This window comes from Periplaneta americana, chromosome 7 (assembly GCF_040183065.1).
Source record: "Periplaneta americana isolate PAMFEO1 chromosome 7, P.americana_PAMFEO1_priV1, whole genome shotgun sequence".
NCBI lineage: Eukaryota > Metazoa > Arthropoda > Insecta > Blattodea > Blattidae > Periplaneta > Periplaneta americana.
The window spans coordinates 24,352,697-24,373,337 of record NC_091123.1 but is presented as its reverse complement, the minus strand read 5'-3'; the positions used below and the strand labels follow the sequence as shown (position 1 = coordinate 24,373,337).

The following is a 20,641-nucleotide window of genomic DNA, read 5'->3' as shown; positions in this document are numbered from 1 at the left end:
CGGAGATTATCTCCAAGAAGTGGGAATCCATGTTCTTCCATGGCCAGCAAGGAGTCCAGACATGAACCCATTTGAACACGTGTGGGACATGCTGGGATGGCGTGTTAAGAATAGACGACCGAGACCAGAATCGTTACAAGAGTTGAGGCGAGCACTTGGCGAAGAATGGGAACTTATTCCTCAAAAAGACATTGCTAACCAAATTGAGAGCATGCCAAGACGTATGGATGAAGTTATTCAAGCCAGAGGGGATAATACCCATTACTAAAAAGAGTTTTTAATGTTTAAGGCACCATAAAATGAAAAAAAACAGTTAGACCAACGATGCCATAGTTATACGCCCTTCGTAATTTTTTGTAAATTTTCTCATCAGAGATTTTTTTTTTTTTTCAAATGTTGTCGTATAAGGTGCTAAATGAAACATTATTTTGTTTAAATGGGTTTTGTTTCATTTTGAAATAATTGGCAACAAAATACAAGCAAATATAGAAGTGTCCGGTTTTTTTTTTGTCCCTGAGTGTATTACAAACAGCTGATGTTTCCTTTCACCCACGTCAGAAAATATCTCTGGACCATGTGCTCTGTAGCAGACGAAAGCAAAGATCAATATTGCGCATGCGTGGTTCACAGTATGTCACACTCAACAAAAACGAAGTTGCTGGCCATGTCTGGAAGAACGAAGCAAAATTAGAAAAAGTATTCCAATTGAAATTAAAAAAGATTATATGTTCTTCAAAATCACTCGAATTTCATTGAAAATATATAATTTATCGCGGTAATATTAAATTATGGCATTAATTCACAAAATGAAACTGGCTTCAAAGGGTTGCAGTTATAATAAATATAAAGAAAACTGAAAAAAGGAGCAAAAGTACACTTCTTATTTTTATCACATTTATTGCAGTAGCAATATGCCTTAATTGATACCATATGAAAAACTCACAAATCTCGCACTGAGACAGCAACAAATTCACCAAGAATCAACTTACAGTATAAACCATTAACTGTTTATAATTTGTTACATATAACAATTTTCTTCATAATTTAAAATGTGATGGAGGGCTGCTTGTTGCTGTAGTGTATCACATGAACCAGTCAAGTTCAAAAACCTGATTGCATTTTCTTACAAAGCTGTTTTTCATGATACTTGCATGTAAAAAATTACAAGAGTGCAGTCATTTTATACTCAGTTCAACTTGTCTCTTGACCTCTGACAATTAGAGTCAATGTCTGAAAGTTAATTGAACCCTTTGAGATCTCAGACTGTACGCAGGGAGATAGAGTTTACATTCTCCTGGGATTTCCATTGGGCAGCATCCAACTGATACCAAAAATATCCGTGTAAGCAGACATGTCCACCCAGTAATAAATGGCAGGATGGTTGGGAGTGAAGTGTGGTATTTTGCAAAGTCTTTGGCTCATCTTCCTTTCTCTGCGAGAAAGACAGAGATAGGATTATGAAATTACGTCTTCTAAGTCATGCCAGAAACATAGGAAAGTTGATTATTTAATCTCTTCCTTCAAGTTTCATTTTATGTCAGTATTTTATAAGCATATTGATAGGTACCGGTAGTTGTACACCAAACCATGATTTATAAACATCTTCAATGAGAGTTAATAAAACATTTTGGGCACATTCTTGAAACTCACAACATCTACATGATATTCAAATGTGGAGCAAGAATCCTGATTCTGATTAGGTCCTATATTTGTAACGTAAATAGTATCTTTGCGACCTCATACTAAAATAGATTATCGTCTTGCATTATTACAATGGAGACAGAGTTGGTTGTCTGAGAGGTGTTATAACATTCATTTCATCACACTTGCAAGCCTAGCTTTATTTCTGTGAATAGAAAAAGACTAAGAAGTGCAAGTTTTATAAATATATCTTATCATAAGCGCAAAATCAAATTTATTATACCGTAAAGTGGGGTGACTTTGAACGCTGGGGTGACTTTGAACAGTAATTTAGCTCCTTTCTAAATTAAATTCTGTACCCAATTGCGAAAAAACTGTTTAAGTTGTCAATAAATTAGTTCAGTTTTTTCGAAAAGGGTACAGCATTTAATTTAGAAGGGCGCTAAATTACTGTTCAAAGTCACCTCGGCGTTCAAAGTCACCCCACTTTATGGTACCTAATTTAGACAATACAGAATGATATAAGACTCATTTCTCTCCCACAGAAGAATATTCTTCTTTTTAAAATCACACCTGAAGTCCAGTACACAGAATATTCTGCAATGTATGACTGTATTTATTTGCACTGCAAGTGGGCAAGCACTCGGTGGCAGTGGTATACTTACTTACTTACTTACTTACTGGCTTTTAAGGAACCCGGGGGTTCATTGCCGCCCTCACATAAGCCCGCCATTGGTTCCTATCCTGAGCAAGATTAATCCAGTCTCTACCATCATAGCCTACCTCCCTCAAATCCATTTTAATATTATCTTCCCATACACAATATAAACAATACATAATAAAATTACAATCCTACAATACACAATACAATTATATACACAATACAATAAGAATACACAATACAATTTAATTACAATTAATAATAAAACATAAAATACCTAATTTTACAATACAACCTACATGTAAACTTCATCTTACGATGTTGGATGACGTATATACGTCCGTTGATGTGACATATTAATGAATATTTAAATACTTATACAACGGACGTATATACGTCATCCAACATCGTAAGATGAAGTTTACATTTACAATGTTTCTTTCCACCCATAAGCAGTGCTGACTAGATCAGACGCTATGGACAGTACTCTATAACAAGAGTCGCCAGTATGAGAGGAGAATTTCGAGGCTTTGGCGTGAGACGAACTCGATAGCTCAGTTGGTAGAGCGCCTGACCGGAGTACAGGAAGTCACAGGTTCGAATCCTGCTCGAGGTTGTGAAATTTTTCTTTCATACCATGGCATGATTGTGACTAAATATTCAACAACCTACATATTATGCATAGGCCCTACATAAGTTTCAATAGTCTTTCACTTTACTCTCATCTCACTAACTGTAGTGGCACTATGACGCATTTCACTGACACTATAGAACACATTTCATTGACACTATAAATTATCACTGATTGGAACTGTTCACTGCACTGTAAAACCATAACTTCACTGACTCACCTCGCTTCACTGATACAACAGTTCAAATAAGACAAATAATTATACCCTTATGCATACTTATAAACAGAACTACATTTAAGCTAAACATTTCTAGTCTAAGACTCTCTTACACGCTGTTTTTAAATAATTTACAATTCAAACCAAGGGAGTAACTCGTCAGGCTAAATAAATACATATCACCTAAAAAAATTAAATGTTAAATGTCACCTTAATTTTAATTTGCACTTTATACACAACTTTTTAAGTTATTCTTGAATCTCCTTAAGGAAGGACAGCCCTTAAAGACCGCTGCAGGTAGGTAAATGAGAATTTACCTACATCCGTTTTGTTTCCTACATTTGATTTTAAAATCATGATCGTTCCTACCATAGTACGTTGGCTTTTCTAACCGAGCCGTTATGTCTGCCCATGCTTTCTGACCTAGATGTGCTCTATACAATGATGTTATTCTAGTTTTCCTACGTCTGTTTTCCAAAGTTTCCCATTTAAGTTCTTCTATCGTATCGTTTCTATCTTCTCCTTTACCTTTAAATGTATGACTGTATTTAAAAGTAACCACATTTTTTTTACAGTTAATTTTGTCTATAACTTTGTTTGATGAAATATGGTGAACTCATTTGCTGTTCTACAGTTTCTAGATCATGTATTGAGGCGAACTTCTTTTTCTGTTACATGTGTTTATATGTTAGGACTTTTTATTAGATATGGTTGGGTGCAATGTGATATACAAAAACTTGGAATCTGGGAAGAAAACGTTGCAGACAGAGACCTTCAGAGAAGCAAAATAATACATTTTTAGTATAAAATTATATTTTCTAATTATATTTGCAAATTTTATATTTCAGCATCTACTTAGTATTGGTAATATGTAGGCTACTTCGTGTACAGTTTTCTATAATTATTACAATTGAGGCTTACATATTAATATTAATATCCCAACTCATTTACTCTTTCCCAGGTGTTCCCTCACATATAACATACGGAACTTATCGACAACTTCAGAGTGAACTGAATCCTCAGAATGAATGGATGGCATCTGTATCATCTCTAACAAATGACGTGACAGAGTTTGAAGATATAGGTGAGTACATGCAAATGACTTTCTTGTTTACTTGCATTGAATTCCTGTACAAAGGAAGGAAACTTTTCTCTGATGTTGGAACATTAATGGTTATACTTAGATGTAGTTAGACACTTTCACAGTACGCAGTTCCAAATAACACGGTAATATAAAAAAGAAATGTTGTCAGAATGTCGCCAAGTTGCCAGACCCCAACAACAAACAAGTGAATTTTATGCTCAATACTCGGCAGATAGGCCTGTTTTCCCGAAATAGCACCTTTTTTGGCACTACCATACACATATTTTATTAACTATATAATATAAAGCAAGTAGACTGCATTAGAATCTATTCTTACCCACTCAGATGTATGTTGTAAGAAGTTACAGATCACCATATTAACTGTGACGTTTTGGATTTCAAATACGCCTTGTAGAATGATAGAAAAACAGTTGCTCACTTTGCTGTCTTGATTATTGTGCATGTGTGATGTAATGAAGGGGAGATAATGCCACTTGCCAGGTAAATCCTGACCTGTTGCAATATATAGAATATATAGGCCTAGGGCCTATCGTAGAGGTACAAAACAAAAAATGTTTACAAAATCATTACTTTTGTTTTATACAACAGGAAGACAAAGGTCCTCTTTTTTTCTTGGTCGCTTTATGTGGAAGGAAATGGTCCAAATGATTATAACTACTTTCATCTAGGACGCAGACACTTCGATATTTATAGCCTAACACAGTTTGCTCAATCATTCTTTTGATGTGTGCTTACATATTCGGTTTTCCTCTTCTTTTTTTCTTTTCTAAGCCTGGAATAGAGTTTCATTCTTTTATTTTTCTTTTCCCCTTTCCTCCCTTATTCGTGTGTTCTTTGTTTTCCTCCCTCTCCATTCTTTTAATCCTTGTTCTTCTGCTTCTTCTTCTCCTTTATGATCATTGCCATCTCCTTTTCATGTATCATTTCCTGTTTCTTTTTTCTTCTTTTAACGTGAAACATTTATGCTCGAGCGTCAAATTAATAAAATGTAAGAAAGTTTTAACATCTGACGTCAGTTGCTTGGCAACAATAATGAGTTCTTTATGTCACACTATTCTTATATCACTTGCTTAGCAACGGATCATTTAGATGAAACACAATTAATTCCATTGTAAACACTTGTACAGATATAATATGATATATATGTTCAATAAAGAAATAAAGGAAAAATAATAATTAATGATACAACACATAAATTACATAAGTAAATCCCGAAAAGACAAAGTATATGATTATGTCTCGTGACGGGAATATTGTACGAAATGGAAATATAAAAATTGGAAATTTATCTTTTGAAGAGGTGGAAAAGTTCAAATATCTTGGAGCAACAGTAACAAATATAAATGATACTCGGGAGGAAATTAAACACAGAATAAGTATGGGAAATGCCTGTTATTATTCGGTTGAGGAGCTTTTGTCATCTAGTCTGCTGTCAAAAAATCTGAAAGTTAGAATTTATAAAACAGTTATATTACCGGTTGTTCTGTATGGTTGTCAAACTTGGACTCTCACTTTGAGAGAGGAACATAGGTTAAGGGTGTTTGAGAATAAGGTGCTTAGGAAAATATTCGGGGCTAAGAGGGATGAAATTACAGGAGAATGTAGAAAGTTACACAACACAGAACTGCACGCACGTTTTGTATTCTTCACCTGACATAATTAGGAACATTAAATCCAGACGTTTGAGATGGGCAGGGCATGTAACACTATGAGTGGAGAATGGATTGATCTTGCTCAGGACAGGGACCAATGGCGGGCTTATGTGGGGGCAGCAATGAACCTCCGGGTTCCTTAAAAGCCAATAAGTAAGTACACATAAATTACATTAAATTTATTTCACTCCCAGTTCTTATAACTAAGAACCAATTCGTTAAAAATCTAAATATCACAATAATAGCCAACTGAGAGCATAAAAATTTCACGCAATTACAGAGATTCTATGAATCCACAGTTTTCTTCTCTGTTTCCTCACATAACTTCTCTTCCTTTACCTTTTATTCTTTTCCCTCCTCTCGCATCTTATTCTTATTTTCCCCTCCTCTTTTTCCTTTCTTCATTCTTCCTCTGCTTCTTGTTTCTTTAAGTTTGTCTTTCGTCTTTTTTTGGGATAATGTATGTAATATGCGGAATGTAGACTCAGATATGAATTCTTTTACCGTCCAAATTTGTTATTCTTTAAGAATCAAACGTACTGGAGTTACATAAGGTAACTCAAATATCAGTCTTAAATTTTCACTGATTAACTTTGTAGCTTCTTTACTGTGTTAACATTAGGAAATTACCTGGCTGACTAGTTTCGAAGTGATATTCTTCATTGTCCGAATTTTGTTTTAGAAAACTTGAATCTTTTATAAATATTTATCCAGCACATGCCCCTATGCTGGCAGGCATACTATTAGGCCTATAATTGCTTTAATTATACTTTTATGTAATTTAATGAGGACTTTCAAATTTAGATGTCTGCTTTTATTTAGTATCGGCGGGGGCAGGTATTTATGGAGATTAATTTTATCATTTGTGTTTTTTAATATTGAAAGATTCGTTGGATTCTGGTAAAGGTGCGGTATGGTCAATAGACAATACTTGTTGGATTGAGACTTATTTAACACACATTCATTAAAAAGGAAAAAAAAAAAAAAAAAAAAAAAAAAACTTGCAGCCGTCAAATTAACACTTTCAAATTGAAGAGTCCACTGCAAGAATGATGGATGTCATTTGGAATACATTTTGCAGGAGAAGCAATTGAAAGTTTGCAATGCTTAGCGCTCAAAGCTTAACTGTGATTTTCCGATCATTACTGGACAATGACTAGCAGTGTTAATGCCATATAACTCAGTATGTACATTCTATATATCTTAAGCTATGCATTGACAGTCTTGGTTCATTTTCGACAAATGACATCCATCATTCTTGCAGTGGACTCTTCAATTATTAATGAAATGTTGAATTCTCCGTCTTTTGAGTTCACTAATATAATTAGAACATCTGGAGTACCATCTAATGTAGCCTACTTGGATATATAACAATTCAAGTTAAAAATTAAATCCGAAAAAAAAAACTCAGAATATGAAATTCTCTATAAAACGTCGCAATAGTAATAATTCGCGAATGTGTTCATATTTCGCTATTAGAACTCTATTTCGCGATTTGTCGCTATTGTTTTATCCGCATATTATTAATCAGAATCACTTAATTCGTAAATATTAGTAAAAATCTATTGTATATCTATTATGTCGTGATTTTCGCGATCTCCATAAATACCCAGTCCTGAGTATCGGATACAATTGGACCGTGCTGTCGTGGGCTTGTCTCAGTTTTTCGTTAAATGGGTCGGAAAGTTAAGTCTGTTGTTGAGTGAAATGCTCAAGTATTTCGCTGAAGTTTTCCACTTAATCTGTGATTCGTGTATATCTAATTTTTTGTGATTAACATGTAAGAATTTCGTTCTCTTTGTGAAAACTGTGGCTTGGGCTTTTAGCACATATAATTAAATTCGCCATTTACGTGGCTAAGGTACGGTATCAGTTGATTTAACAGTCTTTGTAATTTAGTAGTGGCTGTTGCGAGTTTAAATGAAAACACCATAAAAACAGAATCATCGGCAAAGAGACTTAGCATGCTGTTTTGATCTCCGTTAAATGGCAGGTCGTTTATGTAAATTTGAAAAAAAAAATAGTACCTAACACGTTGCCTTGTGGCATACCAGTGTTTACACGTTTCATTTGTGAAAAAGTAAGAATATATTTGAGGATTAAATAAATATTACCACAGATAACATAAGTACACCTTATCCAATAATTAGATAATAGAGCTAGACGGACCTCGCGGAAAACCAGGAGGCACCAAGTTCATCTTACACTTATGTTTCCATGGTACCGCAAGTGACGTCATAGTTTATATAAAACCACTCATCTCAAAAGTCACAATTTTTCTTTTTTTTTTTTTAAAGTTGAGTATAGATGTTTCATGTAAAAAAATAACAATGTATATGTCCAGCTTCTTGGCATTATTTAAGTCTTTTATTTTTATTCATTTTATTTTATTGGGTTATTTTACGACGCTGTATCAACATCTCAGGTTATTTAGCGTCTGAAAGAAATGAAGATGATAATGCCGGTGAAATGAATCCGGGGTCCAGCACCGAAAGTTACCCAACATTTGCTCGTATTGGGTTGAGGGAAAACCCCGGAAAAAACCTCAACCAGGTAACTTGCCCCTACCGGGATTCGAACCTGGCCCACTTAGTTTCGCGGCCAGACGCGCTGACCATTACTCCACAGATGTGGACTTATTTAAGTCTTAAGTAGCTCAAAATTAAACTAAAATATACTACGTATATGAACCTAGAATCTCCAAGGAGGGAAAATATCGAGTTCAGGAGAAAAATTTCTCTCAGAGCCGTCCTCTTAATTCATCACTGAAGACACATTTTATTATTTCATTTAGGCCTAATTTGCGTAGAGTACCAGACAGGTCGCCTTGTTCAGCTTACAGGATAGTCACCTCTACCTATAGGAGGAAACTTGCTTTCTCTTGCCTAAGTTGCTGATACTATCAGCTTAACACAATTCATAATGTGTCATGTTGAGAATGGGAATATGAGCGAAGAATAATTGTGCGGACAAGACACAGGTGCCAATCTTCGTCTCTTTGATTGTGGATTTTTGGCACGGATGTTTGGCTACTGATTGTGAATGAATCATTTTTGGCCAACTTCCTTGTACTTGGTTGAAGGTAAAAAAAAAAAAACTCGAGTTTATCTCTGCGCAGAAATTGATATATCAGTGTTGACTGTTGCGCACATGTAGCTGAAGTGGTAGGTACGTTTAAAACGTGGCTGATTCACCAGAGTAATGTGAAATTAGGTCTGCTAGAAAGTGATCCACGCTGCATTTGACAAACAAGCTTGACTCAAAATAGAACTCTCTCCAGCTTGGACTGTTCACAGTTCTGGTTGCTCGCTGCTTGCACAAACATAATCATACATATTGCTACTGAGTGAAGCACTCACTGTATTTTAACACATTTTCAAATTTATGAAGTATTTTTAATGAAAAATCCATTTCAGTATATAAATAAACATATGTTTCCCTACAATTTTACATTCCAGAATTAAACAGTATCAGTAGTGTCCAAATTTCTCTAGAATGTTCCCTATAAATTTATTTTCTTCTTATTCTTTTCCATTAACATTTAAACTGGAATAACCAAGAAACCCATAAAAGGTATCCCCGTAACATGCCATGAAGACATTTGGGGGGCATGGTGGTAGAGCCCCATGCTTTCCATGACCTCGGCACTAGAATGAGGTGGTGTGGTCGGCACCACGCTCTGACCGCCTTTTACCCCCGGGAAAGACCCGGTACTCAATACCGAAAAAGTGCTTTCCATACTACATTCCTTAAACAGCATTCGAAAAATCTTCCGCTATCACTCAAGAAAATATTAGTGGAAACACTAGTAATGCCCCACTTCGATTATTGTGATTTTCTACTGACTGACCTCAATGTCAACCAATCGCAAAAATTACGACGTGTTCATAATTCTTGTGTTCTCTTCGTCTGCGATGTCCGTCGCGCTGACCACATTACCCCCTCCTCCCAAGCTCTAAACTGGCTACGGCTTAACGAACGTAGAAATTTTCATTCTCTTGTTCTCCTTTTCCAAGTCCTTCACACTTCTACACCTACCTACCTTGCCTCCCGTTTCAGTTACCTGTCATCATATCATAATCTCTTCACACGCACGCAAAATAGCCGCATACTAGTCATACCAACACATAAGACATCATCGTATTCATCATCATACACAATCTCGCTCTCGCGCTTGTGGAATACCCTACCCAGTGACATCAGAGACTGTCGGAATTTAGTAGCGTTCGAAAGCAAGCTTATTAAGTATTTTCTTACTGCGTAGAGTAGGTTTAATTTTTACTTAATCAGTAAAAGAAATGCTTCTCTCTTCTTAACTTTTACAATAAACTGTCTAGCTTTTATTAATCAGTCAGTCTTTTAGTACTTTGATTTTTATTGTATTTGTAAATTTAATATTAATTGTAATTATAATTGTAATTGTATTCTTAATATTGTAGTTGTAATCCCCTGGTTATAAAACAGTTATATTACCGGTTGTTCTGTATGGTTGTGAAACTTGGACTCTCACTTTGAGAGAGGAACAGAGATTAAGGGTGTTTGAGAATAAGGTTCTTAGGAAAATATTTGGGGCTAAGAGGGATGAAGTTACAGGAGAATGGAGAAAGTTACACAACACAGAGTTGCACGCATTGTATACTTCACCTGACATAATTAGGACCATAAAATCCAGACGTTTGAGATGGGCAGGGCATGTAGCACGTATGGGCGAATCCAGAAATGCATATAGAGTGTTAGTTGGGAGGCCGGAGGGCAAAAGACCTTTGGGGAGGCCGAGACGTAGATGGGAGGATAATATTAAAATGGATTTGAGGGAGGTAGGATATGATGATAGAGACTGGATTAATCTTGCTCAGGATAGGGACCAATGGCGGGCTTATGTGAGGTCGGCAATGAACCTCCGGGTTCCTTAAAAGCCAGTGAGTAAGTAAGTAAGTAAGTAAGTAAGTAAGTATGTAAGTAAGTAAGTAATCCCCTGGTAGAGGGGAAGAGAAGGACTGATGACCTTATCTCTACCAGGTTAAATAAATAAATAAATAAATAAATAAGGGAAGAGGATGGTTTTAATATGGTGGAAAACAGTGAATTAAAAAAATTTATTTAAATATACTTTGATATTTAAAAAATATATTAAATATAATTTAGCACGCATTTATGCCCTTGTCAGCTAATGCGATGGTATTTTTAAAGCTCTTGTGCACAGGGTTTTCAAGGAGCAAGGATTATAAGAATGTTTGGGATTTGAAATAAAAGTGTGATATTTCTTTTGATTTCTGTTTTCATGATCCCCGCATTTAAATTTAATAAGGAGGAGCCTTCCCATTTACTAGGCCTACCTCATAAGCGTTTCCCATCCCATGAGGCGTAGTTCTTACCGAAGAACCTTCAGGTTTCAGCTCCCTCACAGTGGACGCCCCTGCAATAAACAAAAGCGCGTAAAGATAGAGTTGGCGTGGTGGAATGTTGCAAGCTGATGTAGATGTTTCTATGACGGTATGCATTGAGTTGTCCTCCAATTTTAGGAACTAGTCGGAGCCAGTACATGACTCTTAGAAGAAGATAGTATTCTCTTTCGAAGTTACTTAAATATAGATTCTCTGGTAGCAATTTAAATCGTCAAGCCATTACAGAGAACTGGGCTAGAATGATTTCGCAATTACTTTAGTCATATACATATGTCATCTTGAAATTGTATACTTGATTCATCCATATCTGTGGCAGAATGTTTCATAGGAGAAATCACTGGAGGTAATCAATAGAGTTATCGAGATATATATTCTGTAGGACCAAAAATTAATCTTTACGTAGATTCTCCGTCCAACAGTGCATATTACTGTGGAATACCGGCCACCAAGTCACTCAATTGAGTGCGCTTCTTGTGTAATGGCAGTTGACATGATATAATATGTCAACATATATGTCGAACTTGGAGTCAGGCCACAAAGAGGAAAAACACTAGAGGAGAGGGATTCTATCTGGTGCTGTGGATTAAACTTCGGAGTAGCTCAGTGGTCAGAACACTTGGTACGTAGAACCAAGGACCCGGGTTCGATCTCAGGCGCCGGAGCGAATTTTTCTCCTCTAATAATCAATGTTCCCTGTGACCGTTTACAGAAAGAAAATATAATTTCATGGAAAGATATATTTGATCGGATACAGCAATATTGAGCTATTTTTCAACGTATTCCTCATCGGAATTGAGACATTTGTCATACCATGGGATCAAGTTTTGTATCTCTGTGACGTAGAAATCTGCCGCCTGGGATCGGAACCAGTGTCTGACAGCCGTCTGCATCTCTCTGTTGATCCCACGATATGATAAATGTCTCAATTCCGTTGAGGAATATGTTGAAAAATAGCTCAACAATTGCTGTATCTGTTCCAATAAATCTTTCCATGAATTTTTTTTTCTTTCTGTAAACGGAAAACTTACTTTTGGACGGCCCTCATAATTGCGCTCGAGTGGCCAAAAGCACTTGTTTTGACATTATTAACATGGCGGAAGAAAAAATTAGCTGTTTTATCTGCCCCCATGAGAATATTTGCTTGTGAGCGACCAATTTATCTGTAGGAACGATTAACTGAAGACGATGATTGGGACTGTTTGATTTTGTAGTGCAAAGCGTAGCATACTTCTCGGGAGCGATGTGACCCAGAAGAATCCGCTCTTGTAATGAAGCTGTATCATTACCGTAATTGTCACGGCACCGTTTCCAATCGTACAGCTTGCTAGCTGCAGAAAATTAGGAGAATCCGAGCCATTGTACTACTGGACGTCATACACGTGTGCGAACTTTAGTTACCTCGCGAAATAAGTAATTAAAATAAATTTTAATTAAAATAAAATGACTAAATTCAGGTCACGGGCATTTCGTATGAATATAATAGTCGTCCTCGGTGGTATATAGTCTTAGAGATTGAAATGAATACGAAGTTCGCGTGTTTAAGGCTATAGAGGATTCCACTTTAAGAAAAAAGCATTTGTTTTATGGGCTTTGCCTAGTACATTGTAGAAGATAAGTGGCGTTTCCATGGCAACTGGTCATTTGATGGAATAGCCCCATATGCTCAATACTTCTTTATTAACGTGGAATCTTCTATATGAATCTATTAAATTTCTAACTTCTACATTTTTATACCAATTAATCTGAAAATTTTACCACATTTTATTATGATGCGGACATGCAATGCACAAATTTTCACTTTGATATTCTAATTAATTTACTTATAATTAATTTTTATTGCTTTTTTAATGCTGAATTATAATTGTCCTAATTTTCAAAGTTTACATAATTTTTCTTCAAATTTATATTTAATTTAATTTAATTTAATTTCTTCCTGTAACCACTACAGGTTGCCATCGACAAAGAGTACCATGACACAATAGAGTAAATGCCTTGAGGCTTAGTGATACATTGTTGTTAGAGTGAAAAATAAACAATTTGAATTATATTGAAGCACATGATATTAAACGAAGTAACGTCAAGGAGATTCTTAATAGATGTATATATAAAATATGACACATGTTTTTCATATTTTTCCATTTACGTTTTGAGAAAAACCCTTTTAGTTGTTAATTTTTCAATTTTTTAAAACTTATTACATCTTCAACTCATGGTGATTTGAATACTTTCAATAGCAGAAGAAAACACATGTTCAGTATATTTTACATGCTTTTGTGGACTTCTGCGAAAAATTTAACTGAGACTGGAGAAAAATTGCATTCATTAGAGCATTTTGAATGTTACAAAATGTTAAAAATTGGAAAATCGAGAAAACGAGTATCAAAGTACAGCATGTAGGTCTGTATGATATAATGGTATCGATATCTTTCCTTCCTATAGAGGTCTGTCACACATATTTTTCTCCTACATAACAGCGCGAAATATAAATTGAATTAAATGTAAAATTATTAGAATGAAGAACAAAGTCTGTCAAAATGACAGCTGAGTGTCAGTTTAAAGGGCTGCAGCTCCACGCACGCGCTGGTCCCTTTAAATTCGTCCTGAGGGGCTTTGAATTCTCATGTTGCCGAAATAAGCACAGATTTAGAAAACTGAAACTTTTTATTTTTCAGAGTTAAAAAATTTCCATTTTTAAATTTTTTTGTTTCGTTATTTTCACCGATCCATAGCCTTAAAACCTTGCAATGCATTATGAAGAGTCAGTACAATAATTTTGTAAATTTTCTTAGGAAAGCAAATAAAATTAGAGATCAGTATAGTGAAACTAAAGAATCCTGACACAATTATCTGTTACTTGTTTCTCGCCCTACTCCATCCTCTGCCTTGTAGACAGATATCTGGATTAAAATTTCAATATAGCCTATTGTAGAATTTCCCAACGAACCTCTTACCAAACCTGTAACTGGAAACAAAATAATTTCTTTCAATGAATATAATTAAACAGATAGTAACTAAATTTTAAACAGCATATAGACTCATTCACAATGAAAATTAAATATAACGTAAGCGTTAACTTAAAAATGTAAACGTTAGGTAAAATCAAGAGGATTCACGATGGGAACATAAACATAACCGCAAAGATACTTGGTAACCATGGAAACATAACAACGACGCCATTTCCTCATATTCTGTCGTATACTTCAGCGCTCCACGATTGTGTTCTGTTTGCAAATCACGTAAGCATAAGCATGAAAGTTTGGAGTTTGCAAAACTTTCATGTCAACGTCTTACGGTAATGTTTATGTCAATGCTTATGTGAATCATTGTGAATGATCTTATTTGGTAGCCTGGGCGCAAACGTCTGTGTTTATGTTACGGTTATGTTTAATTTTCATTGTGAATGAGCCTTATAGCTCGAAGAGTGTGCTATGTGAACAATCTGGATCAAGCGTTCACACAGAATCGAAGTGTAAATGACTTCAGATGTTATAATTGTTGCGGTTACCTACCGGTATTCACTTCGAACCCGTTCATGAGTCGTAAACCGTCAATTCTTTGGAAATGAGGCCAGCTGTTTATTTCTGTAAACATGCGCTACATTGGAGTGTTTACGCTTTCAATAAACCGCTAAAGAGCGCTTTACCAACTAGTTTTGGACCAATCCTCTGCTATGTTACCATATCTCTCATGAAATGCGTTCTTACTGATTTTTCTACAATAAAATAGGACGTGCTAAACATACATCTACATTCAAGAAGAGCGTGTGTTTCTATTTATTTGTTTTATGCGTCATGGTTGAAGCTTCTTCACTCATGTTTCAGAGAATTAAATTAAGAGATATTACAAAAATAAGTAACAGCAAATGAAATGGTTTCATGATCCTATTTCAAGACCAGTCATTTTATAACCTAGTACTACTGCGGTGGCCACATATAATACATGAGTGCTTTATAGACTTCACTTGTTTATGCTTCTTTTTTGTATTATTGACATGAAATCTCTTGCTTATAATTCACTTGTTTTCTTGATGTATTTTACTCTATGCAGTTTATATATATATATATATATATATATATATATATATATATATATATATATATATATATAGGGGTGTGATTTTTATGATGATTGTTTTACCCTAATTTCAGTGATTAAAATGGTTTAATTTCGGAGAATATTTCATATAAAAAGCAATTTCGTGGATATTTCGCAACCTACAGAAATTAAAAAATAATAAAATAACATTTTTAAAATTATTATTGAACCATTCTCTTTAATCTAACAGAAAATTGTCTGCATCATTAATTAAATTAATAATTCAATTTCATTCGACTGTAAGGGGGTGACGGCACTGTCTTCTTGAACTCACGAATGCAGTTGTTGCGTGAAAGAGAAATGGCCGTTGTCTTATTGCGCTGCTCCCTAGAAGTAGTTCCTGAAACTATGCGTACAGAATTGCCAGTTGCCATACGTATGTAATGCTGAATGATCAGATATGTATAAATGTTCATGTATATTTTATAACAAATACAATTTTCACGTTTTATTTGGAAGAAAGAGTTATTTTTTGTGCGAATTCTCCATTAATTAAACTCGTTTTCTGTTGAAAATATCGTGATTATGAAGTAATTTAATGAATTTCTATGAATTTCGCGAAAATTCGCTGATTTATTTCACTTAATTTTAGACTTTCATTAAGCGATTTGCATTTACCATGTATAAAATTAAGTTTTTAACACATTTCGCGTATATATCGTTAACACCAAAAAATCACATCCCTAGTATTAAGTTAACAGCTGTTATTAGGTAAACCATATTATTATTATTATTATTATTATTATTATTATTATTATTATTATTATTATCATTATTATTATTATTATTATTATTATTATTATTATTATTATTATTATGTTCTTCTAAATAGCATCCTATTCGATAACATACTGTAATGTAGTTTTTACATCGACTAATCTCAGATGAAGATAATGGCCGTGAGAATATAATTTTCTTCAGCAATAATTTCCTAGGATATTGACAGTTTCAAAAAATATAATATCTCATATTATTTCTTTAAGTTTTTCTTTTCTGGAAGTTTTATAATATTTCTTGCACTTTTTCATTGTTCTTCAAAAATTCGATTTCGAAATTTTCATTTAAAAATATACATTTTCAGCATCTCTGGCGCTAGAAAATTGATTTTGGGTATGCCATTTGTCTAGCTACGACGAGATAGCCTGACCTCAAGTTCATAGATTTGGAAGCTTAATGAATACCTCACGCGAGCCGAGAGGGTCGCGTGCTACGTGTTAAACCCCGTTCACAGAACTGAAACTCTTATTTCCACTTAACTTCGCATCCAGACGTTTCAAAGAAATTCTATTCTTATATTTTATTTTTTATATACTTAATTTTTTTGCCGTCTACAATTCGACTCTGTAAATGCTTGTACAAGACTATTTATAACTCATTCAACAAAGGTTGTGTTCAAACCCCCTCGACAGAGACCAACCCAGAGCGGTGAATTGCAGGGGAGTGAGGGATGCGGGGAAGGGGCCGAAATCTGAAGTGGAGTTATTAAGCACTTCATCCTTGAGAGAGGTGTTTGGCAGAGTATGGTATTTAACTTATATTTGCTGCTGTAATGAATTTTGCTACGTCTGGCAAAGGCACAAGTTCTGATCAGATTTCTCTGTTCATTTACGCGTAAAACTGACAGAAATAGCATTTTATAAACACCAAGTTTTATGAACGCCGTTTTTCCTTACACAAATAGGTATACTGTCTGCAATACAGCTTACTAGTTTTTTTGAAAGATGGGACATGACAGTTTAGCGGCGGAACTTGGAACTACAGTGCTATGTTGCCAATATGGACTACCACGCTGCCAGCTGATGGAAGGTATCAATTGACGTTACGATGGCTGACGTTAAAACATTCATTGACAATTGACGCAAAGGTAAGAAAACAACACAAAAATCGACAGAGAATCAAAGACGAATCGTACCAATGCTAACATTGTGTGCACAATAAATGTTGCCAAGAGAGCTATTAAGCACTCGCCAAGTGGGAACGGTAAGTTTGGCAACTCAACCGTTGTTACCATAGCAACAGGCCTACCACGCTATGTGACATTCAGTTGTTTTTCCGATCGCAACGCTCCTGTCATGTCCCATCTTAAAAAAAAAACAAGTATATACATATGGATTTAAAATTTTAAAACAATTATTTGTAATATTATCTTCACTGTATATTTAATAGGAAAACTATAAAAGGAAAAAAATTAACAGAGAAAAAATATATAGACATAATCCTAACAACTAGGTCTATTTAGTTTCTTAATAGATTCAGAGAAATTAATTAGATATAATTTTAAAATATAATTTCATTAATTTACTTCATTTAACATTTATTTTGTTTCTTCTACAATCAATTGTTTTTGTTTTATTTCTGTTGTATTTAACATTGAGTTTCACACAGTTACATGGTGCAGTGGTGGAAATAACACAGTGCTACTTAAGATCTGTAAAATTAATTAAAATTAATGAAAATTAATGACATTATGAAAGAAGAATAATACCCAACAAAACCGAAACTTTAAAGAATCAGTAATTAAATTAGATTCGATTTTGATCGCCTTAGAAACGCTTATAACATAATATGCGATAAACTCAACAATGTGAACGGGTCCATTCCTATGTTTACATATATCTCTTTGTCTTTGTCTTAAACCATCAGCTTGAAGAATGACATCAATTCTTTCCTCTTTTAACATTGCATCACAAAAATAATAAATAAAATACGATGATTGGTTAAATAGTAAGATTTCTCAATATACAACAATGTAGGACTGAATAACAAACAAAACACTGCACAGATTATCCATGATCTTCCCTGTTAATGATACATATTAAAATTGAAGTGCAACAACAATTTTATGGAAACTTAATTTTTTTATATTTTATGCAGGAATTGAGATACTAACTTAAAATCGATTTTGCTATCGATTTTGTCACAAAATTTTACAATTTAGAGTTGTCGCACGATCCCTTTTCCATTTCAGATTACAAAAGTTATATCCTAATATGGCGGCTTTAAAAATGGTGGAATGTTACATTATGTGTGTAATAATAGCAAATTATATTTTCATAAAATTGTTACTGCATTTCACTTTTAAGAAGTATCTTTAACCGAGAAGGTCATGGATAATGTGTGCAGTGTTTTGTTTTTATTCAGTACCTCCATTGTGATATTGAGAAGATTTACTCAACCAAGCATCGTGTCTCATTTATAATTTTTGTGGTGACGTTGTCAAAAGAGGAAAGAATTGATATTCTTCATGCTGGTGGAATAAGCCATAGAGATAGTTGATATGTTTGTATATAAGCGGACTCACCTTGTGTATAGGAATGGACTTGTTTACATTGTTGAGTTTATCACATAATATGACTGGAGCATTTCTAAGGCGACTAAAATCGAATTATGGCAATGTAAGAAATCGTTCCATGAAATTCTTTCATTTCTTCTATAAAAGAAGCGACAGGGAATCCTTATAAAAGCGTGAAACATTTATGTTCTCGGTTGGGTGTTGTTATATTTAAAGTTTTAAGGTAGCTATTGGTTCTTATTTATGAGAATTCTGAGAATGATTGAGAGTGAAATGAATGTAATGCAATGTTTATGTTTATTATTAATGATTATTTTTCTTTTATTTCTTTGTTGAATATATATCATTTATAATCTGTACAAGTATTTACAGTGGAATTATTGTGTTTCAATTAAATTGGTTTGTTGGAGGCCGTTAGTATGGATCTATGATAAGAAAAATAAGAAATATAATTCATGCAGGAAAGTAGCCTATGTCTGGTCCTCTTGCAAACACCAAATCAATGCAAGAGTCTGATCCGTTGCTAAGCAAGTGACGTTAGAATAGTAGCATATGACGTAACTCATTGCTGTTCCTAAGCAAGTGACGTCATATGTTGAAATGCGTGGCTAACGAGAAATACAGGCTACAGCGCGACGTCACATTCTTAGTCATAACATGGCCAACACTGAACAAGTTTATATGTAAATCCACATTTAACATGAGTTTAATATAGCAATTCCTTTGTTTTTTAAAACTTTGAACATGCATTTATATTGACTGCCTCCGTGGTCTGTTGGTCAGAATGCTGGCTTCCAGATCAGGAGGTCCCGGGTTCGATTCCCGGGTTCGGCTCTCAGTGAAGAAGAGGAATTCCCTGGGTGTCTAGAATCTGGAAATTTGTATGAATGTGAGTGTGATTGTGAGTGTGCCGGGTTAATATTAATTAACCAGTCATCACAAATATAAAAATACCCCAGGACTGTCGCTGGGCAGTAACCGGAACACGCGTTTCACCGTCACATTGTTGACAATTAAGTCTATCTGTTAGCACAACCATAAAGCATCTAATAGATGCTATAGAGTTACCAAAAAAAAATGTATTTATATCAGACGATTGTCAAGATGGCCGTGACTAGACCATGATAATCACGTGACTCCGATTCGTGCCGAACAGCGTATTCCGAATCTCACCGGTCCGGTGGCATCAATGACGTAACGTTGCAGCGAAATAAGGAACAAAACTGCTGGAAGGATCGATGGCTGTCATGGCGACTGTACAAGTTGTTGTCTGTGCTACGCTAGCAAAATTTTGCGAAATTTTCGTACTCCCATCTCGTTCAAAGAAAAGATAGCATAAACAATTTATTTCTTGAACCGGTAGTAATAACGGGTCCGTTGACATGTTCGTTCATAAGCCATTAACATATTGTTTTTACGTTGTGCTCATTAAAAACAATACAGCGGGACTAAAGCAGAACACACCGCCATGACACAACAGTGCACGATGTTATTCGTCTGCTAATTCCCGCCTTATACAAGAACCAATCAGATTCACAGATGGCGGCTGATGGAGACTGCCACCACCTCTGCAAGCTGATGGCACCGGTGCGACACCGGTGGAGCATCAATGACGTCATCGGTGGAATTCGGAACACCGTGTTGCCATCGGATTGCTCACCGGTGAGATTCGGAATACGCTCGAAGCCTGTCTTTCTCGCTAGCCGCGTTGAAATGTCCGTAACATTTTTTGCAATTGATCCTCAAACGTAAACGTTTCACATAAAAAAAAATATATTTTTTTTTTCTGCACTGCAGAAAAAGTTACATCTTATTAGTGGGTACGTAGCAAATCTAAATATAGTTTCATTATATTGTACACCCAAATGATAGGTTAGAAAATAAATAATTATAAATGGGAGTTATCATTTATAGCTGATAAAGAAGTGATAATTGCGAAACT

General features: G+C 34.9%; 1 protein-coding gene across 17 annotated transcripts in view; it reads left to right on the top strand.

The window, feature by feature from the left end:
- sls (sallimus) overlaps positions 1-20,641 on the top strand; it is a 959,631-nt gene that overhangs the window by 494,036 nt on the left and 444,954 nt on the right. For all 17 annotated transcript variants that reach the window (XM_069830434.1, XM_069830438.1, XM_069830435.1 and 14 more), the window contains one exon: positions 4,112-4,234. In XM_069830434.1, coding sequence (XP_069686535.1) covers positions 4,112-4,234 — 123 coding nt within the window. The remainder of the gene's footprint in view (positions 1-4,111; positions 4,235-20,641) is intronic.